Here is a 25823-nt window from a genome sequence, read left to right as displayed (position 1 = left end):
AGAAGTATTTCCTTAATTTGTTGTGGTCACCAAGGACAATGAGGTTCTTACAGTTGTGTTTGTTATTTTACTGCTTGACAACAAATTGTATTTGCTGTTTTATTATCTCAGAGTAAAAATATATAATTGATTATCATCGATCTGTTGGAAATTGGCTATAGGAAAATGCAAGATTATTAAGTCATTATAAAAATCTTACTGGCTAATCAAGTTTATACTTTTTGTAGCAGACACTCCTACCCCCATTTTCCTTTTATTCCCCACCAGCAGAACCTCATTTTAACTGTTTTATCTAGTCTTCCCCTTTGAAATCTGAGTGACTTGGGCAAAGTCGAACCCACCTGTAGCTCATGGTATGAGTTCTGATTAATAGAAACCAATCAGAGTATAGTCGTCTCTCAGTATCTGCGGGGGATCATTCCAGGACCTCTCACAGATACCAAGATCCACCAATGCTCATGTCCCTGATATAAATTGGTGCAGTAATTGCTTATCACCTACGCACATCCTCTCATACGCTTTAAGTAATTTCTATATTTCTTACAATACCTAATATAATGTAAATGCTATGCAAATAATTGTTATACTGTCTTGTTTAGGTAATCATAATAAGAAAAAAGTTTGTACATGTTCAGTACAGATTTAATTTTGGTTGAATCCATGGATGTTGAAACCCAGGGACACAGAGGGCTGACTGTCCTACCATCCCTTTGGCCAGAGATCGGTTTAATTGTTCAGGATGATGCTAGTCAAGACTTGATGGGCTCTTCAACTGAATTGGAATAATCAGTGCAGAGGAACTTTTGTTCCATGGTGATGGGAGAGATCCTCTCTCTGTGCCTCTTTCTCTGATTCTCTTTCTTTTCATGCAAGGTAGGAACACGAAAATATGTTGCCCCAGTTACTACTTGTACACATCTCATGGAAAGAAGCCAATCTGAGGTCAAAGCTGACATATCAGAAAGACCCTGACCCTACCTTCCTGGGGCCCTCACTACCTTCTCCTATCTTGTTTTAAGAAATGAAACATTTCTTTATGGCTAAAGCCAGTTTTATTTGGTGTTTCTGCAGCTTACGATAGGAAACATCCTAGTCCTAACTCATTCATATGGCCTGTAATGAGGAATCCAGATACTCCATATAGACAAATTATTGTTATTATCATTATTATTATTTAGAGACAGGGTCTCGCTCTGTTGCCCAGGCTGGAGTGCAGTGGCTGGATCATAGTTCAAACTCCTGGGCTCAAGCAGTCCTCCTGCCTCAGCCTCCTGACTAACTAGGACTACAGGCATGTGCCACCATGCCCAGTTAATTTTTCAGATTTTTTGTAGAGATGAGGTCTCACTATGGTGCTTAGGCTGGTCTCAAACTCCTGGCCTCAAGTGATCCTCCCACCTTGGCCTCCCAAAGTGCTGGGATTACAGGTGTGAGCCACCGTGTCCAGCCACAATTGTTTTAAGTTTAATTTCTTTAAGTTCTCTCAGGGAAGGATAAGCCACCTCACACCTCAACCATATCCTTGTCTCATCTCTTTGCTCTCACAGGCCTTTGTTCTCCTACCTGAGTGGTGTGAGTAGATTTTTTGGTCCTCTCAACTGAAAAAGTACCTTGATAAGAAGTCATCATTAGTCCTGACAGATCAAGTTCCTTCAGAAACCAACACATCCAGCCTTGAAATTGAGCCAAATGACATTACTTACCTTGGGCATGCAGATTACCAAATGCCCCGTTGTCTGAGATCTTTTAGCAGAGCTGCTATCAGGTTTGACTTCTGCAGGAAGGACAAGCTGAAATGGCTGAAAATAAGCAGGAGGTGTAATCAAGAGCGGGGACATGTTACAAGAGAAGGTTACTTCAAGAGGTATTTTCATTACAAATTCAGGATACACCATTCAATTAAGAAATGTGTTTGGAATTATTAAGAAAAAAATAATATATGAGCTATGCTTGATATCCACAAACTATTTTACCTGTTCTAACAAATAGTCTAAAGAACAGTCATCAATTACAAACAGGGAAACACTCATGGGTCCATTTATAGCTAAAAAGTAATTTATAATATAAATAAAACTTATTATAAAACATCAATATATTTACCCTAAGTCTTCAAGCTAAACTATACGAATCCTCAGAATCAGCAAAAAATACCATTTCAAAACCAATAAAATTATAGTTGCCACAAAGAAATCATTGACAATTTAGAATGAGTATAATATTTAACTTCATGCATAGGCTACCACCTATATGATCATGTTATCAGCTTTGGAACAGCTGGACACAGGTTTAAAATATTAATTCTATCCAGCTACACAGTGGTCAGGAGCCATGTCTACTGTATACCATTCCATGGCATAAAACCATGTGCCTAAAAAACAGCACTCTCATTGGGTTTCTCTTTTTCTATTTTCATAATACTTTTTAAAAAATCAAGGCAATACAGCTTAGTTCAAGTGTTAGCTTTTGAAACTGTAATAGTCTACAGGGTGAAACTTACCTTGCCTTTGACCATTACTCGCACATACGTTGGCTGTACATCAACATCAATTAAAGAGGTATCCATATACCTTCAAAATTAAACACACACAGCGCTATCATTTTCAGCATTAAGTTTAAAGAAGTACAAGTACAAATTCACACTTATGTGACCATTTTAAATGAAGAAAGTTTAAAATTTCCATGCTAAACAGGTCTTAAAAAGTGGTCTTAAATTAATCCCCAGACCAAAGGAAATTCAATGTATCAGCATTTTCATTTTTAGACCCACAAGTACACTTGGCATTGATTGCCCCTAACCCAAAAATATCTGAGGCCTGAAACACCAGAGGTTTGCAAAAAACAGCTTGCCACGTTCTTTCATGAATATTTTATTTTAAGCCCCTAAGACTTGAATAGCCAGGAATGCTGAATCTTCTCTGCGAGAGGCCTGAAACCACCAGCTCCTGCTTCCTCGGCGGCTCTCGATCCCCTGCAGCTGTTCTGCAGCTGCCCTGATACCGTCTCCCCTGGAAGACTAGCGTGCTTCTCCCCTCGCCTGAAGGCACGTCCTGCTGAACAAGCAAGACTTCCATTTATGGCACTGACCCCAAGATCAGGTGGCAATTACTCTCCTTGACTCATGAGCAAATAAAAGATTTAGATTTCACATCACTCAATAAAATCAGGCATTTAGCCAAATAATTATTTTTATGTATTTTTAAAATACTAATTGTGAACAGTAGAAAATGCAGTGCTGATTCAAAAATTGCAAACATTAAGGCAGATAAGCTAATGGGAGGGTTAAAGGCATAGACTTTAAAGTCACAGAGACATATGGGGAACTCTCTCCACCCCTTCTTGCTTTTTTACTTGGGACCGCAATCCTTAACCTCTCTAAGCCTCAGTTTCCTCATCTGTAAAATAAGGATAATAATAGTGCCTACCCCCTAAGATTGCTATGAAGATACATACATAGTGTTATTGTTAATAAAGTATTATGATATGTTATTTAATAAAAATTTTTACAATAAAAATAGAGACAAGGTTTTCTAAACGTCATGTATAATATCCACCACTTTAATGGATTACATGTTCTTTTACATGTTTAGGTCTCCTAAAGTGTCCATCTGTCCTTACCTGCAAGGCCCTTCTCTGCCTGAGACAATCAGCCAGTTTGTTGCAGAACAAGCTATTTCAACCCTTCAATTTTCATTGCTCATGTCACCTCCTTTCTCTGACCACCCTCACACCACCAACCACCAGACCTCACACATACCATTATTCCACATCCCTGAGGGCTGAGCCATTCCTTGACAGCACTCTTCTCCCTTTGTGATTATTCATTTGAATTAGAGGCCTGGCTATTTATTATATGTCCCCAAATGGGGCTGTGACAAGAGAACAAGACTGTATTTAGAATATGCCAGTTACAGTCTCCTTGTCACCTGCACATTGTAGATAGTCTATCGATATTTGCTGAAGAAAGGGCAAGAAACATACATGAAGGAATGAATTTAACTTTCATGCATACATCCATGTGCCAATAAAAATAACAAGGAATTTTAGCCTAATTTGTTTAGACAGAATCATGGGAATGGACGGATTTTACTATATAGACAAGAGAAACATCACTACCCCTTAAAATTCGTGTCTGTAGGGATGAGGAAAGTTTCCATTTGAGGACAGAACACGAAGCAGCCAACAGAGCTGAAATTGAAAGGGTCACACATTCATTAAACTCCAGAAATAAAGCCTAAAAATGGAAAGGGCTTAAATGGATGAAACAGTGAATGTTTAACTAAAAAAAAAAAACACAACAGAAAGGAGAGCTTGGGGAGCTGGAGGAACAGAGGACATGAAGTTAGCTGTGGAAGAGCTAGAAGCTTTTTAAAGGCAGTGACCTGACAGCAAGTGGGCAGGAATTGACCTGAGGTGTGGTGTGGCAGACAAGTCATCTGAGACAGCTCGGTGTAGAGAGGAAGGGACCAGAGCAGGACTGGCCCCAATTCACAAGAGCCAAGGTGGAAACAATTTAAATGCCCATCAATTGGTGAATGGATAGATAAAATCTGGTGTATCCATGCAACAGAATATTATTTGGTCATAGAAAGGAAGGCAATTCTGATACATGCTACAATATGAGTAAGCCTTGAAGACATTACGGTAAATGAAAGAAGCCAGACACAAAGGTCACCTATTAAATGAGTTCATTTATCTGAAATATCCAGAATAGGCAAATCTATAGAGACAGAAAGCAAATTAATGGTTGCCACAGGAGGGAGAATGGGGAGTAACTGCTTAATGAACATGGGGTTTCTTTTGGGATGACGAAAATTTTATGGAACTAGACAGTGATAATGGTTGCACAATCCTGAATTTAAGAAATGCTACTGAGTTGTACACTTCGAAATAGTTGAAATGTTGAATTTTAAGTTACCTGTATTTTACTACAATTAAAAAAGCAAAGTTGGATGAAGACCTGAGGGTTTATGTTCTAGCTCCTCCAATCACTGTTTCCTTTGACAAGACTCATCCTCTGAAAATTTATCCTCCTTGGGTAATTACAGGAAAACAACCCCTCCTTCCTCCCAGGGTTACTGATAGATTAAATAATACAGAGCGCATAAAAAACCATTAAAAAGAGAAAGGCTTTTATTATAATTCATGCATGAAAATGTCATACTCCCAAGTCAGTATTCATTCGTTCATCCATTCATTCATTCTTGTATCGATTGAGCATCTAACAGGTGCCAGGCACTATTTTAAGTGCTGGAGATATAGAGAGGGAAGAACAAACAAAACAAAGTTCCTGCCTCGACCACAAATTTTAAGAATACAAGTAAATTTATACTTTGCCAGAGAGAAACCAAAAAGCAAGGAGAGGTAGAAGGAAGTTCTGGGGCAGAGGTAGGAATTGCTTTATGTCTGACCGTGGGGTAGAGAGCCTTCTTTAATAAGTTGACTTCTGAACAGTGGCCTGAAGGACAACAGGCAGCAAGCCACAAAGACACCTAGGGCAAAAGCAATACAGAGGGAAGCACATGCAAGCGGTCCCCAAGATGTTGCAAGTCGACCCTGAAAACATCAGAAGGATATCAGGACAGTGAGCTAGAACCTAAAATCTTGGAATGAGGTAGAGTGACCTGGTGTCTTCAGGTGACTCCCACAATGAAAGACAGAAAGTGGTATAGACCGAGGGTGTGAGTGTTAAAGCTGTGGAGTTTTAGGGAGAAGAGTGGGACAATAGTCTGGCTGTGGTGCTGAGGAGTAAGCAGGATGCCTTTGCCACTCCCCCTCCTCCCCACTAGAATAAAGATGATGTGAGAGAGCAGCCAGGAAGAGGCGTCTGCTGGTGACAAAGCAGCTGCTAGGTGTACCCCAAGGTCTCTAAGATGGGACTGGGGCAGGGGAGCTGCCCACATGATGCTTATTAGTACACCAAAGCATACTGGGAAAACAAAGGAGTTTAAGGGCAAAGAACAGAGGGGGGCATTATGTGGTACCAGCATTAGAAAATAGCATGGCTCTGAGAATTATCTAAACTCTGCCTTAGCTATTCCAGAGTTCATAGCCATACAATTTTCATGTTTTAAAAATTACAGTAAGTTCTCTGTCTTAAAAAATAAACTTCTTCATTTAACTACATAGCAAACCTAATTCCATTTCAAAATGTTTCAGAACTCAAAAGATTGAGAATGAAAACAGACAGAAATGCCATTAAATAAATACATAATAAAATGTCTTTACCTGTAGACAGCAAGGTCCAGTATGATCTGGTTACGTTTTTCATCATCTTTCAAAGAGAATTCAAGTCTAGGAATAATACATTGGGGAAAAAAAGATGTTCTTAGAATACTGTAGTTATAACCCCATCACATAATCAAAAGTAAATTTGATAATAATTATATAATAATCTCCAGGGACAAACTTATTTTGGTAGTTGAACAATAAAATTTCTATGTTAATTTAAAATTTTTAAAAGAAATCTATAACATGTTAATAAAATATTTATGTTTATATTATTTAAATGTGAGAATCTTGAGGTAAATTACATGCAAAAAATTAGCTTTGGTGCAGAGATAGAGACATCTGGTGGCTAAAGTTTTCTTTTTCATTTCATGTAGGTTTGCTAGAAGCAAACTATTAATAAAACACTGGAATTATTTACAGAGAGCTAAAGGTTGTATTTGCTTCTGCTTTACCCAGGATTCTATTCTGTAAGTTTTAAACAATCCTGTCTTCCTTCCTTGTTTTTGCCATCTTGGTTCTTCTTCTTTCATTGTGGACCTTTCCATCACCCTGGGAAAGGCTAAGACACTGCCCATTGTGTCTGTTTTATAGATGAAGAAGTGGAAGTTCAAAGAGGTTGGCATAGCTGGGGAAGAGGCTGTATGAGGCTGGATAGGCAGGATTTCAAGGTCCTAAGTCTTTCAACTGTACCCTGAAGCTGAGTCCTAGGTCTACCTTCCATACTAGCAACATACTAGCAACATACTACTCAGAATTACCTGGTCAATTTTATTTGAGCATTTCACTTATTATATTATTTTATTAACACAAAATGTATAACCCAAGAATATTAAAGAATATAATCTAAATTGTTTGGAAAAATGTAAAGTCAGTGATAGATTGACTTGTCAGCAGTATGTCTGCTTGTGGCAGGCATTATCTCAATGCTCCCAATAATCCAGCCATCTGGGACTTTTTCAGTGTCTCAAATGACCTGTGCATTTTTAAATCTCATCTCAGGAACCTTTTTATGTGCTGTCCCCTCTGCCTTTATTGCTTATTTCCCAATTCTCCAGCCAGCCAACTTGAATTCTTCCTTTGTATATCACTTGAAAGGTAACATCAGAGGGGTTTTCTATGGCAAAGACTGCTATTCATTGCCCACTATCTGCTCCTCCTTTATCCATAGTGATAGGAACAATGATTTTGACTAGGTACATGGTTATGTAGAATAAATGCTACATTTTTCAGCCTCCCTTGCAGCTAGGTGAGGTCATGTGAGGGAAAGTGTTGTAATGGCACGTTCCAGGAATTTTCCTTAAAAAAGGGTGTGTGTATCCTTTCTTTCCTTCCTTTATCTTTATACAGCTGAGTAAAACAGATTGCAGGAGGCCAAAAGATGAACCATGGGGGCTAATTCACAAGCTGTTGCAACTGTCCAGGCAAGAGGTAGTGGTGGCTAGCTCTCAGGTGGTGGTGATGGAGTTAATGAAAAGCAGCTGGATTTTGGTACTGTTGAAGGAGGAGTTCATAGGGCTCACCGATAAAATGATTGAGAGAAGAATCAAGAATGAATCCAAGGGTTTTGGTCTTAACAAATGAGCAGATAACTTGTTACTGAGATGAAGAACACTGAGATACTGCATGCTATGGGGGAGAGTGGGAAATAAATCAGGAGTTCTGTTTTAGTCATGATAAGTTTGCAGTAACTATTTTATATCCACACAGTGATGTCAAATAGCTAATTGAATAGACAAGCCTTGAGCTCAGGGAAGAGGTTGGATCCAGTTGTGAACAATGTAAAGATAGTGTTTAAAGCCATGGGACTCAGTGAGATCCCTGAAGAGTGAGTGTGAAAAGAGAAGACAGCTGAGGAGTTTGCTCTAGAGTACTCAGGAGAAAAAAAGGATCGAACGAAGTATAAAAAGATGAGCAGCCAGTAAGGTAGAAGAAAAATCAGAAGCAAAAGAAAGACATTGCTTTAAGGAGGAAGGTAATGATCAATGTGATCCAAATCTGCCAAGTCAAGTAAAACAGGGACCGAGATTTGAACAATGAATATAGAAATAATGTGACTAAATAAGTTTCAGGATGATGGAATGCACAGAAGTGGTTTCAAGAAGGAGTGTGAAGTATGAAATTGGAAACCAAGTTCAGACAACTCCATTAAGAATTTTGGCTATTAAGTGGGGGCAGGGAAATAGAGCTGAGGTTGGAAGGGAAACCAGGGAAGGGAGGTTGTTGTTTTTATTTCTTTTAAGATGGAGGTTATTATAGTTTGTTTGTATGCAGGTGAGATTAATCCAGCAGAGTGAAGAGAACTGATGAAGAAAACCAGGGATAACTGAGAAGCCAAGTCCTTGTTAGGAGAAGGAATAGGATTGCGATGCCAGCAAAGACTGACTTCTCATAGGAAGTTCACCCAGAGCAGCAGAAGAGAAGAGTGTACTTGGGTCATACCCAGATATGGTGGTTAATTGCTGTTGGGAGGAAAAGGAAAACTCCTGATTGCTTCTGTTTTCTCAATGAAATAAAAAACAAGGTCCTCAGTTACAACTGTGGAACAGTCAGGGGTGGTGGAGGTAAGGAAAGAGGAAAAGGTATGACAGCAGCCTACAGGAGAGTGGGAGAAGGGACTGCCCAGGAAAATACAGGAAGATTGCCAGAGTCCATTTGAGATCTGTGGTCACTAACTTACAGTACAACCAGCGAGTAGAGGTAAAGTTTCCTCCAGCCATGCGGGAAGGCCAGCCCAGGAGTGGGTAGTGTGCTAGATTTAAATAGAGTTGGGATTTTATGATGGAAGGGGAAAAGGACAAGAGAGTTGAAGATGTTTGCCAAGGACTGATTTCCATGATGAACCATAAAACCAAAGCAGGGTGAAAGTAAGTGAGAACATGAAGAACGTGAATGAATTCCTGGTCTTAATGGGGGCAGGTGATTGTTGGAGTGGAAATAGTCCCCCAGAAACATAGGAGATGGTGCTCAGTGAGAGACTTGAGGTGAAGATTTCAGAGGTGGAAGAGATATTGATGGTGGCTAGTATAGGAATGAAAATGAAATTGTGTGGCTGATTGACCTTAGGTGGAGAAAAAGATGGTTGGAAGTGAGCTGGTTGAGGAACTGACAGGCCAGGGCTTTGGGTGGATTGCCAACATGTTTGATGAAGTCACCAAGGCTGACAATGGCAGGAGAGGCAGAAAGAGACACTGGTCTGGGGGTAAGACTTTCAAAGAACTGAGGAGCAGAGGGTTGAGGGCTGACCAGGATGACAGAGGGGACCGCAAGAAGAAGGGCTAGGGGTCATGTATTTAGATGGCCTGTACTTCAGCAGAGGAAGAGGAGAAACGGCCTAAAAGTAGCCAAGGGATGTAACTGCCCTTCGGTGCATGTGGTGAGGAAGAAAGGCAGGCAGCAGCAGGAGTGGGTCCTCAGCTTCAGTTAGTGAGAGAAGGGAAGGAGGAGGATCCAGGGTTGGCTGACCAAGCTCAACTCAAGCTCCAGAGGGCACAGTGGAAGGGGTGGGGGTCCAGTGAAAGGGCAAGAATGAATTGGATTAGCGCCATATGGGAATAAGATTCTGGATGATGGTAGATGACCTAGAGGACAAGGAGGGCCGAGGCATGACCAGAGGAGGTGGCAGTTGGGGAGGTGGTGGCAGTCAGTTCTTCAAAGAATCTCCCAAAGTGGAAGTGGTGTTAGGCACAGGTGAGGTGGTCAGTGTGGTGAGAGAAGGGGTGGTCTTAGCAGAGGCACATGGAGCTCTGACAGTCTCCCTTGTGCACTGCTGTAGGCTAAAGAGAGACAGTTTTCCCACTAGATTTTTAAACTTCATGAGGGCAGAAACCTGTCATATTTACTGTTGTGTCTCCCCAGAGCCAAGCCTAGTGTCTGGTGCTGCATTCCTGTCTGCTGGATAAAGAAGGCATATGTGTATGTGTATGTGTATGTCGGAGGGTGAGATTATCGACTTGATCATGGAAATCACCAGAACTGGGTTAGCATGGGCAAGTCAGACACATCACCTATTAGCAATGTGACCTTGGGCATTCACTTCACCTCTTTCAGGCTCACGTTATGCACCTATAAAGAAGAAATACTGCCCACCACCCGTGATTTCTGTGCAGATGAATAAATGCTTGGGAATAATTCAAGACAGTGCCTTTACCACGGTAATGACATAGCAACTGAAATGATGACAGTAAATAGGTTTGAGTAATAAAACAATGTGAATGAGATTTAGTCCATAGACTTTTTGGTCTATATTTTGACTGCAAAAGGCCTTTCTGGTCTGCTTCCTAGTTAAACTATTAGATAGAGAGAAAGGGTAGATCAGATATTACCATACTTGAGGATTTCCAGTTTGAATATTTTTCCTCTCATAAGTTCATTGAGGTATTTAAATCAATTTCTTTCCTTAGCTCTCGAATGCTTTGTAGATATGTTCCAGAGTATAAAGTAGATGTGTAGGGGATGTTTCAGTATTCTCAACCAGCTCAGCACACTTTCATGGCAAAGTTTTAAAAATTCATAAACACAATAATGCAGTGGCAATTTTCAGACATAAAACTGTATATAGTCCAAAGTTTCAGGAGCTACATAAATAATATTTCCATATGTCAAGATCATTTTCTGGATGCCAAGAAAATTATGCACTTGAAAACATAATAGATGTTTTGCTTTTAAATATGCACAAAATGACATTATTAGACTCATCAAATTTAAGAGCAGTCAGTATATTCTTTGTGGAGCAAACCTGGAACTGAAACAACAATTGACCAATACCATGAATTTTGCTTCTGTAAGTCTCTATTTGGTCTCACATACTTGGGCTCATTTACATTCAGGGCTTTCCCATCTTCTGTGATCAAAATTCTAGGTGGCTTCACTTTCTTCTTTCTTTCACTTAAGATTGGGGGTGGGTGAGAACAAGGGGCAGCAGGGGGAGGGAAAAATAAGCAAAGAGAATATAAAAGTAATTAATATATTTTTGTGCAACAGTTTAAGAAATATCAATCAGACTTTTGTGAATACATCAACAATTCATTGTTATGAAGCCCATTCCTTTAATTCTATGCTGGTAATTAATAATTAAGCCAGATTTTTTTATATGGTTATATCTGTATCTATAAAGCAAAAATGCAACCAAGACAATTTGCCAGATGATTTGAATGGGGGAAGAAAAACTCCTTTTCATGAACTAGCCACGAATATTTAAATAAGTCTATTTTATGCATGATTTACTCAGATAACTGTCAATTCTCCATTTGTGTATTGAGCTTCTGCTTTAGTTAAAATTACAATTTTTAAAATACCAAGTGGAATCTATTCAATAGAAATAAAAATACCAGTGCATAAGGATCTATATAAAAGGATCTTTCTCACAGCATTGTTTGTAGTGGAACTGTTGTTAATGCCCATCAATGGAGGGATGATTGGATCAACTGAGGTTTATTCACACTATGAAATATTTTGTAGCTATTAAAAATGTGTTTGCTTTTTACCTACTGATCTAGAAAAGGTTAATGATGTATTTAGTGAGAACAAATATATAAAATATAAGTCCATTTTTGTTTTAAAAAAGGACCCCAAGTCCTACATTTGCAGAGATAATTTATATAATTGTAAAGGGTAAAAAAACATGTGGTGGGTGCCTGTTAACACTCATTACATTGAAGGGCCGGATGGGAGGAAAAGAAAGGGAGCAAAGCAGAGATTTACGAAATAATGTGAAATAAAAATTCAGTGTGTAAATTCTATTTAAAACATTACTGAAAATATATAAAAACTTAAATAGGCCTATACGGAAAAAATATAGACAACCAGGTGGACAAGCTTGTTCAGATGATGAAACTGTAGGCAATTCTTTGCCTTGGATTTCTATTGTACTTTTAATATAGATTTTGTATCAGTTAACTTTCTTTTTTAAAAAATCATAAATATTCTTCTACATCTTAAATTGGGTGTCCAGATTCAATTAAATAAATATTTCAGTGACCCAGGACCATTAAGGGGCATCTAGAACTACTTGGCTTCAATCTACTCAATGCAGATAAGAGCAGAGTTAGGATCAAATTGATCTTATCCCCACTTTCTCCCAGTTAATGAAAACAGCTGTCCAATCAAAGAGGTAAACATCTCAGAAACCCATTGGTTTGGGCAGACTATAACACAAAAAACAGTAACTTAGACTTCCATCTAATTAAGCCTCATGTTCACAGGTGTCAGAGGAAAAAAAATTTTTTTTTTCTTGATTTCAGGCTCAGTACATTATACATTATATATTATTCATATATACATATATATATAACATGTATATATGTGTATGTATGGGTATATATGTTAGAAATATTACATATTCTATAAATACGTAGAATTTCCATTTCAAAGGGCTCTTGAGTCTGCAAAGCACTTTTACATTTATTGGCTCATCTAACCTTCTTAACAATAGGATGGGGGAGGTAAAACAGGTATGATAATCCCTGTTTAACAGATGAGAAAACAGCTGAGGGAAAGTTAGGTACTTGCCAATATCACATAGAGAGTAGCAGCAGAGTCAAGACATGAACATGTAGTTTCTGATGCTATTCGATGCTTTTCTCAAAGCACTATATGGCCTCTCAGTGTATAAAATAACCACATTTTATGAAAAGTATTTTAGATAAAATTTGATTTTTTATTGTTTTATCTTCCTATCTTTCTAATTAATAAAGAAAATTTTAGAAAGCAGCAGAGATTTCAAATAGTTTTTCTACTCTTCTAGTTTCTTGCTTTTAGTTGATAATCACAGGGAGAGATATTGTGTTTCACTTGAATCATTGCCATGCAGATTATTGTATTTCAGACCTAATTGATCACATTTTCAAGCTCATGAATAATAAGTATTCCCATAAGTGATACATTTTACGTACTAGACTTAAGCAATGACATGAAATGAAATGACATAGAGCCTATCTTTGAAAAAGCTACCCTGAAAATAATAGCTTAAGCATCTTAGCTTCTAACAAATCATCAAATTACATCTAAATAATTCGAAAGTGAAATTGTACTGTTAAATGTCCAAGAGAGTTGCATTAGGAAAATAAAATGCCTAATGAAACTAATTTCTAATTCTTCATTTTGCAAATTAATAGAAAAGACTCAAAGGAGCTCATTCATCCCACAAAATGACCTTAGATTTCTTTGTAACATGATAACTAGTGTTTCTAACCTAGGCCACACTATTGTTAGACATATTTAAGGTGGTTAAACAGCTAAATGCATACAAACAAAACCCTACCTAAAATGTCATAATTCATAATGTTCTAAAGAAGGTCCTTTGATGTTAATGAATGTTAGCTGATACAAGTCAATAAAAAGCTGTACTTAGAAAAAGCAAAATCTATACATGGTGGCTAACAAAGGTTTAACACAGATGATGGGTGAAATAACGTGCCATCATGAAAATATAGTCCATAAGAGAGTATTGCCTCATTCTCCTAGGAAAAAATGGAATACCTTAATTTTTCTTGTTTTTTTCTTTGCTTTTCTGTATGTCTAAGAGTTTCCAATCTAGATTCAGGAGTAAACAAAGAGGGCTTATTCCAGAATTCCAGGTCGTCGTCATTTTCATCTAATTTCTTTTTGTTGTGTTCCTCTTCTTGTATTTCTGGTGCCTGGAGGTGATCCTTGCTCTCTAAAGAAGACGGACTAGGAAAAACAAATAGAAAGCACATAAGACCAAAAATGGATATATGAGTTTCATCCTTAATATCTTATATGCTTTTCTTATGTTTGTCTTTTTACCTTTCAGTGAGAAAGTGACTCTGAAAGACAGTCTATCGGAGCCATGCTGGAGGACATTGCTGCCGCAGCACTTGGGCAGGCCCTCATCCTCTATCATCAGAAAGACCGTGGTAATCAGGTGATTCCAGGGCTCATAGACCTGGCTGGTATGAGTCATCTGGGGAGTCGTATAAAAAGTACAGATTCCTGGGCTCCCATCAGAGAGTCAGTTCAATAGGTGTGGGGTGGGGCCTGGGAATCTGTCTTACAACATTTTGCAGGAAGTTCTGATGAACAGACAAGTCTCCCCCTGGGACTTAGCCATCACCCCACCTCCAATCTCATACCCATCAATTCCACTCTCCACACTGCTCCTAGAGGGATCTTTCTCACAGGAAAATTGGATCATATTATTTTGAGGTTCTTTAATGATCTACCTCCAAAATTCTCTTGTGCAACATATGAGAACTTCCATGGTGTGGCCTCTGCCTGCTTTATTTTTCATGGATAACTTAGACTACATAGCTTTCTATGGACAACTTCTGATTATGTAGCTTTATATTGTAACAGTTCTGTTTTCTTTCATTCATGTTTTGTGGACTGTCAGAGAATTAAATGATGTCTCTAAATGTCATCAAATGGGTATTATATGAGATATTCAAGATGTGTTCAACATGGATTTAAGAAATATTTATTGAGCATCTTCTGTGTGCCAGGCACCAGAGATACAATCCTGATCAAGACACACCACAATATTACTTTCAGGAGATTCTATTCTAGTGGAAAGAAAACGACATCATTCAAACAATAAACATTGGGTATAGTGTCTCTCTCCTCACCTCTCCTTAGAATACACATTTTTAGAAAATGACATGAAATGAAAAAATTATATAAAGCCTTTAGTACCAAGTAGAGCATATAGTAAGTATCCAATAAATGTTTGGTTTTGTTGAAGAGAGGCTCATCCAGTCAATCTTAAAATAAGATGTTTTTTGAAGAGATGGACCAAAAATACTAGAATATGAAATTTAAATAGTATAAACAGAATATAGAGTAAAATTCTGCTTAGATTCTTTACATAGAAAATGCAACTAGATATTTTAATAAGCAAAACAATGTAAATTACTGAAAATAAATGCTTTGCCATATAGCTATAATTCTTTATGGTACTGACACAACAATCTATAAAGGGGATCTATAATATTCTAGCTAATTGCCGCTAAAACAATTGGTTCCATTCTCATTTAAATGATTTTCTTCCTGGAAAGTGACTAATTGGTTCACTTTGACCTTTTGCAATCTAAAATAATAATAATAAACATAAAATAACAGTACTTACAAAAAACTATCAGAAATATCAACTAAATAACATAAGTCTCCAAAGGCAAAATGCATATAAATACATGCATTAATAGCTGGATGATGGAATAGGTGCTCATTAGCACATGAACAAAAAAATTTCTCTTCAACCACTACCTTCAAATCTGCTCTCTGTAACTCTCTTTCTACCCATGAGCAAGTAGGTCCCATAGCCCTATAGTCACGTTTGAGAACAGTTTCAACTCAGCTAATGCTCACTTTCAGGTATTAAAAGGTCTACAGTTTAAATAACAATTTACACTTACAACCAAATTGAAGCCATTCTCTCCCTCTCCAAACCCTCTCCTGCCTTGTCCTGCTCAAGATTGGGCTGTGCATGGGAAGAGGGACACCCTCCACTCCCACTCTACCCTTCATTGTTCCTCTACTCCTTGCCCCATATCTCTGGGCCTCTTCAGATTCCTCCCACCTTCAGAATTTGGGGCCTGGGAGGACAGATGGGGAGAAGGAGGTGAACATCTCCTGTATGACCACTGCTTTTATAACCTGGCTGTTGCTACCCTCTCTGGGGCCAATGCCCACATACTGGCTTTCTCATCTTGTGAGCACCTTTGTCATTCTTAGAGATACTGCAGGAGCCCTCTGAGAGTATCACTCCCTGTGGAGGTGGTCAATATATTTCCTGGCTGGTCCTTTTGTGATAACTCCTCAGCTTTTGCCCACTAGTGATCCACCCCACAGCCTCTTACTGCTGCCACACCCTTGGGCAGCATCCCTTCAAGACAGCTCAAGCCCAGCTCCTTCTACCATATGTACTTGGCCTACGGGATATTCACAAATCCTTGCCATGCAAAACGCTTGAAGTATGAGTTATTTCCATTTATGCCCTCTTCTGCTTCAGGCTGTTCCAGGCTACTTCCTATCTTTTCAATTCTCCAGGCTGGAGGCAGATTCTACCTAGGCAAGAGGTAAGATGCTTCTCTCTCTTCTCTTTCTTGCAGCTTCCGAATCTCTATAGTGTTTCTTCTTGCATCCTCAAAAGGGGAATATCCACCTACTCCTCCCCAACTAAGTCAATGATTCACTATTTCAGTGACTCTCCTCGAGAATGTCTAGGTTTCTGTTCATATAGGCTATATGGGGCGATAGTGGTGAAGGCTGAAGGACCAGCCAGTCCTGTGGGGGAGGCAAGTTGGCACCCACAAGAAACCTAACTATAAGCTCTACTAAAATACAAGGAACAGATCATTTTAAACTTTTATAAACCAAGAACAACAAATGATCCTCAATACATTATGTGTGCCTATCATAACCTTGATTCAAAACACCAGGAAAAAAATATAATGAGAAAAGGATATTATAGCATAAACTCACTTATGAGCATAGGTTCAAATATTAAACATAAAATATTAGCAAAATGAATTAGCAATGCATTAATAAATATATCATAGACAAAGTAGGTTTATTCTAGAAATTCAAAGATGTGGTTTAATATTAGAAAATCTATTAATGTGATTTAACACATTAACAAGAAAATACAATTATCTCAATAGAGTCAGGGAAAGCATTTAATAAAAATCCAATATCTGTGATGATTAAAACTCTTCAACAATTGAGAGTAGAAGGAATATTACTTAACGTTACCAGAAAACCCATAGCAAGCATTATACTTAATGATGAGAAATAGAAAACATTCTCTTTAAGGTCAGGAACAAGATACAGATACCTATTCTTACTGCTGCTATCCTACCCTATACTGTAGTCCTTTGTAGGCACATAAAGAAAATAAAGAGGAGGCAAAATAATTGGAAACATTTTTTTAAAGTTGCTTCTTACACACAATGTGTTTTTCCAAATAAAAAACACAAGATAATCTACAGACTGTTGCACCTTTTATAAAGGTTGGCAAGATTAATATTATACAATATCAGTATACAGAAATCATTCATCTCTTTATCAGCAAAAATCAATTACATATCTATTTTTAAAATCCTATTCTACAAGATACTTAGAAATAAATCTAAGGAAAGATGGTAAAAGACCTTTACAGGGAAAATTAACAACCTTATTGAAGGACTCAGAAGAAGATCTAAATAAATAGAGCTCTTCCAAAGTTCAGAAAGGAAAGAATCAATGTCACAAAGATGTCAACTTTCCCCCAATTAACATATAAATTAAATGCAATTTCAATAAAAATTCCACAGAATATAAAAGAACTATAAAGCAGTAAGAAAAAACTTATAATTTATTTGTAATAAGCAAAGGACCTGAATAGAGGAAAATCTGAATAACAAATAAGCATATAAGAAGATATTTAAGATATCCAAACTCACTAGTAATTACAGAAATGCAAATGAAATTAAAAAATTAGATGCTACTTAACACCAAACTTGATTGGCCAATATTTTAAAGTATCATATTATCTAGTGTTATTACCAAAGACTGAGAAATCTCCTATGTTGTTGATACATGAGTATAAATTAATACAACTACTTTAGAAAACAATTTGGCAATACATATAAAGTTGAAAAGACATGATATGGATGATATAGCAATGTCACTGTCAAATACCCTAGAGAAACTTCCATACCTGAAGAAGACAGTGCAACATTGTTTGAGAAAATAAAATAGAGAAAACAATGTAAACGGCCATCCAAAGAGGGATGGCTGTACCAGGACCGATCAGCTGGCACCCCCTGTCAGGGCCACCCATGTTGTCAGAGCTAGTGCACATTCTATTGGTCAGGGCCAATGAATCACTGTTAAATATTTCGAATATTACTTCTGGGTTAAATTGTAATTTATTCATCCAATAGAATGTTATTCCATAGTTAAGATGAATGAGTTAGTTTTACATGTCTTCATATGCATAAATCTCAAAAACATAATGGTGAATGAAAAGTAATCATTCATGCTAAACACACACACACAGACTACTTTTGTTTAAGGAGGCATAATTATGAAGTAAAGGTATTAAACATATGGATGGGATTGACATATACCAAATATGCACCAGTTCTAGGCAGGCACCAGGAGGGATGAAGCAAGCAATGGGATGAAGGGGAAGTATACAGGGGCTTGTATTATCTTGATGCTGTTTTCTTTCTTGCTTGCTTCCTTCCTTCCTCCCTCCCTCCTTTTCCTTCCCTTCTTCCTTTCCTTCTTTCTTTGTTTGTTTTGACAGTTTCACTCTGTCTCCCTGGATAGAGTACTATGGTGCCTAACTCACAGCAACCTCAAACTCCTAGATTCAAGCAATCCTTCTGCCTCAGCCTCCCAAGCAGCTGAGACTACAGATATGTGCCACCATACCCAGCTAGTTTTTTCTATTTTTAATTACCTGGCTATTTTTTTTTTTTCTATTTTTTGTGGAGATGGAGTCTCGCTCTTGCTCTGGGTTGAGCTCTGAACTCCTGAGCTCAAGCGATCCTCCCGCCTTGGCCTCCCAGAGTGCTAGGATTACAGATGTGAGCCACCACACCTGGCCTTGTTTTATTTGTTATTTTAAAAAATATCCAGGCTTGGCGCAGTGGCTCACGCCTGTAATCCTAGCATTCTGGGAGGCCGAGGTGAGAGGATCACTTGAGCTCAGGAGTTTGAGACCAGCCTGAGCAAGAGCAAAACCCCGTCTCTACTAAAAATAGAAAGAAATTAGCCAGACAACTAAAAATATACAGAAAAAATTAGCCAGGCATGGTGGCGCATGCCTGTAGTCCCAGCTACCCGGGAGGCTGAGGCAGGAGGATCGCTGGAGCCCAGGAGTTTGAGGTTGCTGTGAGCTAAGCTAACGCCACGGCACTCTAGCCCAAGCAAGAGAGTGAGACTGTCTCAAAAAAAAATATATATATATCCAAAGCAAACATACAAACTATTGTCATTTATTAAATCTGGGTGGTGGGACTATAGCTGTCTATTTAACTATTTTTAAACATTTATGTATGTCTGAAATATTCAATAATTATATTTTCTCAAGTTTATGAGATTCTGTTATCTAAATATTTAAAGCTTTCACTGTATGGAATCAAGTCAATTGACTACAGTTGCAATTCACTATATATAAATAAATAAACAAGCATGAAAAATTCAGGTTTGTAACAAAGCCCAATTAGAGAGCTATTAATCACATTAAAAATGTATTCAGCACATAATTTACAAAATAAAATGTTTTATGATACAATTAGAATTATTCAATTTATAATAATGTGATTTGCATTTAACTTTTCTAAAATATTCCTACTTAGTAAATCAATGTACACCTGTTAATTCATCTTTCCTGGATATCTTTTATAGAGATTTCTCTGAGAATAATTTAAGATGCAAATTAAAGTTCTAGTTTGTAAAGGCATTTTTTCTAAGGGAAGAAAGCCTCACAGAATGTCACACACAATGGGCTGCTCATATTCTTCCTTCAAAAATTCACATCATATTTTATTCTACAAATTAATCTTCTGGTATTTAAGTAATACTGTGAACACCTTAGGAAGAGAACATAGTTTGCTGTTTTTAACAAAAGTTAACTAGAAAGTAAACTTTAATAATTTACATACAGCGTAGCATTGATGTCTGTGTACCAACGTCCGTCAAAGCCTGGGTTACTTCTCTTCCTCTTGTCTTCATCTTCGTGCTCTTCTTGAAGTTTCCTCTGAGCCTCTTCTTTGTCTTTGGCTCGTTTGAGGCAGTAAGCATTTTCCTGCTCTCTGACTTGTTGTTCAATTACTGGATAGTTCTGCAACGCCTGAATCCTTTCTGAGCGCTCTATTTCTTTACCATCCAACCACTGAAATAAAAAACAATATGGTATCATTGTTCAAAAGTAGCAGTGTGGATCAGCCCCAGGTTGATTTTGATTAGAATTTTTAAACTTAGAAACAATAATTATCATAGTGATAAAGAATTAAAACAAAGAAATTAATGGGAAATATCAGAAACATTGATTGAAATCCATGTATGTTTCTCACAACTAACAAAGTTTTACAAAGTATCTTTATTGGTAATAATAACAAGTAGGCCTTCTATCAAAACCAATAATGACAAGCACTCAAAATATTTTATGTTAATTTATAACTGCTCACTATATCAAGAATTTCAATACTTAGGTCAAATTATAGCTCCAAAGTATAACAATGACACTTCCCAAATGCTCTCTATAAAAAAGAGCCTTGAATATTACACATAATCGGGCTCTAATACAAATGAGTCCATGTTCCATCCTAGACAACAAGATGAACAGAAAATGTTATTAATTGTAATAGCACTATTCAGATCTGATATTTTCATAAAGATTTTCCAGAGTAAAATATTAAAATAAAAACTTCAGCTGAAATCTGCATTGGCAAAGCTAACAGTTTAAAGATACCTATTTATCTCCCCACCCTCGTTCTACAAAACATGGTGAGGTATTTATAAAGGTGTGGTTGGCAGATAATGGTTCTTTAAGAATGTCCGTGTTCTAATCTCCATGAATGTTACCTTACATGGCAAAGGGGACTTTACAGATGTGATTAACGTAAGCATCTTGGATGATCAGGGTAATCCTCGTAACAATCACAGAGGTCCTTGTAAGTGAAAGAGGCAGGCAGAAGTGTCAGGGTCAGAGCTGTGAAGAGATGTGGAGATGCTACTCCGCTGGCTTTGAGGATGAAGAGGCGGTGAGCCCAGAAATGCAGGCGCCCTCTAGAAACTGAAAGAGGTAAGGAAAGGGACTCTCCCCTAGAGCCTCCAGAAGGAATAGCCTTGCCAACACCTCGATTTTAGTCCAGTGAGACCATTTCAGACTTCTGACCTCCAGAACTGTAAAATAATAAATTTGTACTGGTTTAAGCTACTAAGTTTGTGTTAATGTGCTATAGCAGCAGTAGGAAACATAAAAGGGAAAAATGCAAAGCTTTAGTAAAATATAAATTTAAAAACTATCAGGACCAGTTATGAATCAAAATTATAGTGTGGAGGTTTAGAAAAAAAAATCCAAGTATGTTTTGGTCACAAGCACTCCTATAGGGCTGCTACAGATAGGCTGCAGATTTGGCTCTAAGCTTCCTGGTAGCCAAAGCCAAATAGAAACACATAATCAGTTATACAATTTTCATGGTCTTTAATGGAAAAATATGCTAGTTTCCAGCTTTCCTCTAATATTTAGCTCTACAACACATTTCTAAAGCAGAATTTAATAATGGAGATCTTGAGAGATGTCATGCATTATTTCTGTAGAAATATGTCCATACAGTAAAAGCCTTTGTACGGCTGTTTCTTATAGTATCCTTCAAAGAAAGATGAGGCCATAATGATAAAATCCAATTCAATAAACCTAGTTCAATAAATAGGTTTATGTAATCCAATAAATTACTAAGTACTAACCTTAATGAATGAATTAACTAAGTAATTACTAAGTTATTCAATAAATTACTAAGGTGATAATTAATTGTGGTCCATACACTTAGATTAACATAGTTTAATATAGCGTTGGTATCTATCTAATCCATTTGGAAAATTCTGAATAAATAAAATTTATTTATTATAATAAGCATATATAATAAATCTATATAGTAAATATATATGTAAGAAACATATAAATATATGAATAAATATTGACATACATATATTCATATATAAATAATACCATATAAAACAATAGTGTATAAAATATAGTATTTTATGTTACTATATATTTTAATATAAATGTATGTATGTTAATATATAAACATATAACTATACATAATTATAATAATTTAGAAAATTTTGGATAAATATAATTTCTTTCAATTGGAATTTTTTTTATTTCAGCATATTATGGGGGTACAAATGTTTAGGTTACATATATTGCCTTTGCCCCAACCTGAGTCAGAGCTTCAAGTGTGTCCATCCCCCAGATGGTGTGCACTGCACCCATTAGGTGTGAACATACCCATCCTCTCCTCCCTCCTTCAACTAGAATTTTGATAAACATTGGAAAGCAAGGTGATACTCTCTTCTTCGTATTTGGAGTGCATTTTTGATTGATTGATTGATTTAATTTATATCTATCTTTATACTTGGTTTAAGTAAATATTGACTTAATTAGACCTACTGTTTCTAAAAGACTAGGACAACTCTGCCACCTTACTGACATGAGCCAAAAGACCTCATATTGGTAACTGATGACAAATTTGGGACTGTACCTCTGCATCAATTGCAGGGACCTCAATTTATTTGATGACTTCTGTAGGTAGTGTTTGAAATTGGCCCTCATTTCCTTCAAGTCAAAATCACATCTGAGTTTAGAAGGCCTAATAAACAGAGATTAAGTTTTAAGCATAGCCTTTCTTTATCTTTCTTCACTAAGGATTCTTGCAACACAGAGGTAGAGTGTCCACACTTACTGATAATAATTGTGCAAGTGCTGCAGCAAAGAATAGAAAGAAACTAAGATGTATTGCAGATCTTGCAGAACTCCTTTAAAATAGAAATTATTATCCCATTGTAAATGAGTAAAATGAAGCATGCAATTAAAGGTAGTGGAAATATAGTCAAACCTTGATTTATCTGCCAACAAATCTTTTTTCCACCATGCAACAGTGCCTACTTACTACCTGGAGTGGTTCAGACACTGGGAAGCTAATACTTGAAAAGGGCACAATCTCCTCAAACCTCTTCTATGTGACTGTCTAAAATAAATAACTACTCTATTGTTATGGGTTGAATTGGGTCCTTCCCCCCAAAAAAGGATATGCTGAAGTCCTAATCCCCAGTACCTCAAAATGTGACTTTATTTGGAAATTGGATCATTGCAGATATAATTCATTAAGGCTAAATCATACCAGAGCAGGGTGGGCCTCCAATCCAATATGACTGGTGTCTTTATAAAAAGAATGTCATGTAAAAATGAAGGAAGGAATCAGGGTGATGCATCTACAAGCCAGGAGTGCCAAAGATTGCCAGCAAACCACCAAAAGCTAGGAGAGAGGTATGCAACAGATTCTCCCTCACAGCTTTCAGAAGGAACTAAACTCTCTTGACACCTTGGTCTTGAACATCTGCCCTCTAGGACTATGAGATAATAAATTTATGTTGATTAAGCCATTCAGTTTGTGGTACTTTGTTACAGCAACCTTAGGAAAGTAATATATCTATTAACACAATTCCGTTACGCAGGTCACAAGCTAGTAAGATCCTAAAGTTCAGCAACTTATTTTTAAATACTAGTAAATACACTTAAGAATACTATTTTTCAAAAAGAGGGCGTTGTCTATTGTAGCAGCTGATTTGGAACAGTCTTTCTGAAAGGAAAGACTTGATCCAAAACTTGTACACTAACCCAGACAGAAACAGTGAGTGTGGTTATAGTGTAAATGGTGGTGGCTTCGGGGTCAGACACTTGTAGGTCCAAATCCCACCTGTGCCACTTGCCAGAACTGTCAGTTTAAACAAGAAGTATTAGTTCTCTGAGCCCTGGCTTCCTCATTTCTGGATGCACAGGTCTGCGAGGATCAGAGACGCTGTGCACAATGTACCTGGCATGACCTCTGACTCTGCTGCACCTGTATGATGGCTCCTACATCTCTAGCCTGAAGACTGCAGCACTGACACAGGTGACCATGAGGCCTTTCAGACCATTAACCCTTCCAGGGCAATGTCTTGCAGTGTTACAATACAGGATCTATTTCTATGATATTCTGGTTCTCATCAGTTCATTTTCTAGGAAGTCATTTTACAATGATGAGCCGTCTGGGTTATGTTGTAGATAATTTATCATTCATTCTAGATCCCATTACCTGAGTCACTCATTCTCTTAATCTAAGAAATTTTACATTAAAAGAAATGTGTTCCATTAATCCAGCAGTCAGAAATCTGTCAACTACAGATAACACAGAAGTCTAAGAAACAAATATTCTCTGAAAACTAAGAAAATGCCTATCACAAAGCCAATGTATCCATGCTTTCTCTCGGCAGAAGCATGGAGCCACACGCAGGTTGAAAACTCTTGGAATTACATGAAAATTAACATGACTGTTTTAATACTTAATATTTCTCTAGAAATCATATTTTTCCTAGGTTCTAAAATTATTAGATGGAGGGATATGGTATAAGCGATTAACATACAAAGTAGCAGTTCTTGAATGAGGTCCCTGCACCAGCAGCAGCAGCATTGCCTATTTTGTTAGAAAAAAATGTCAGACACACAGCAACTAGAACACAGCAAATTGTGTTTCAAAAGAAGCCTTTCAAGTATTCTGATGCACACCAAAGAGAAGCATTGCCACAGAAAATGAATTAAGAAAAAACAATGATAAAAAGTAATAATTATAAAAGCACAGTAGTTTAAGACTATGTAATACAAAGATATGTAGCTGTAGCTACCTCTAAACACTAAGCTTCTGGTTTGCTATTAGTAATGAAAAATTATAACTAGTAATGATGAATGCTCTTCCTAATGCTGAATTGAACTCATCAAGAAATAGTTAAATTAAGTTCTGTGTGTTCAAAATGAGAAAGGCGAAAAGTATGCAATTTATTTTTCAAAGATTTATTAAATATATTAAAACAATGTTAAAGGTTTAGAAAGTCAAAGACTTAGTTTTGATCCTCTGGAATATTCCACACTCTGAAGACAACACATTCCATGACAATACTGTGAATAAATCAGGAATTATTGTAGTTTCTCAATTTCATTTTTCTGTGTTTTTGCATCATTAAAATAAGCATACTTTTAATTGTTGAAGAGTTGCCACCACAAACTGCCTGTAGCCATCAAAGTCAGTGCATGGGTTACCCATGAGAAAGAGCTCTTTCAGATGGATGTTGTGCTGCAGGGTTTTAATGCTGCTCAGCTCTCCAATAAAATTTACGGTCAAGTCAAGTTTTGTCAGCCTTTCACATCCTGTTGAGAAAAATAAAAAGAAAATAAAGTAAAAAAAGAAAAATCACAGTGGTAAAAAATGTGTGTAATAGAACATAATAGAAGTAACAATTGTAATATTTTTAAATCTGCTGATTAATTACACTGCTTACCATGAAGTGATTTTTCAGAAATACCAACTCAAAGGCTTAGTTTTAACTCACTTTTCTATCTGCATCTCCCTTTACTTTTAACTCCTTAGTCCTTCCCCCTTCCGACTAAATATCATACTCCTATTTCCAAATGCCTGCAAGACATATCACATTCAACATGTTCAAAATGGAATTCTCCATATTTCCTTTGGTGCTCCAATCCTCAACACACCTTCTCTGCCTTCTTTATGTCTAAATTCTAATAATGCCATCACCATTTTGGTTTTGGATGTGAATGTGACACCAAGGGTCATGTCATGAACTTGAAAGTTAACCTAAATTACTCTCTTAACGCCTTTAGGTCATCAGCCAAGCCCTGAAGATCTTAACTACTACATTTTTTCTCACATACTTCCTGACCATCATAATCCTATTACCAATACTCTAGTCCAGGCTCTTATAACCTTTGGCATGAAATATGGTAATAATCTCCTAAATCATCTACATATTTCAAGAATGTAAAAAATTAGAAAGAAGGGAAGAATGAAAAAAAGTAGAAAATAAAAGAT

General features: G+C 37.1%; 1 protein-coding gene across 2 annotated transcripts in view; it reads right to left on the bottom strand.

Annotated features, from left to right (window-relative positions):
• The window catches only part of DNAAF11 (dynein axonemal assembly factor 11), a 58006-nt gene extending 32966 nt beyond the window's left edge, over positions 1-25040 (bottom strand). The window contains exons 1-7 of one of the 2 annotated variants that reach the window (XM_069465964.1): positions 24972-25040; positions 19839-20068; positions 13705-13896; positions 11035-11112; positions 6226-6291; positions 2498-2567; positions 1704-1799 (exon numbers count right to left, since the gene is read on the bottom strand). In XM_069465964.1, the coding sequence (XP_069322065.1) occupies positions 1704-1799; positions 2498-2567; positions 6226-6291; positions 11035-11112; positions 13705-13896; positions 19839-20068; positions 24972-25040 (801 nt within the window). The remainder of the gene's footprint in view (positions 1-1703; positions 1800-2497; positions 2568-6225; positions 6292-11034; positions 11113-13704; positions 13897-19838; positions 20069-24971) is intronic. The other variant, XM_069465966.1, reaches the window with a different exon arrangement.
• Positions 25041-25823: the final 783 nt, after the last annotated feature.

The sequence above is a fragment of the Eulemur rufifrons genome, chromosome 3 (genome assembly GCF_041146395.1).
Source record: "Eulemur rufifrons isolate Redbay chromosome 3, OSU_ERuf_1, whole genome shotgun sequence".
Classification (NCBI taxonomy): Eukaryota; Metazoa; Chordata; class Mammalia; order Primates; family Lemuridae; genus Eulemur; species Eulemur rufifrons.
The sequence above is the reverse complement of the archived record's forward strand: the minus strand, read 5'-3'. Positions and strand labels throughout refer to the sequence as shown.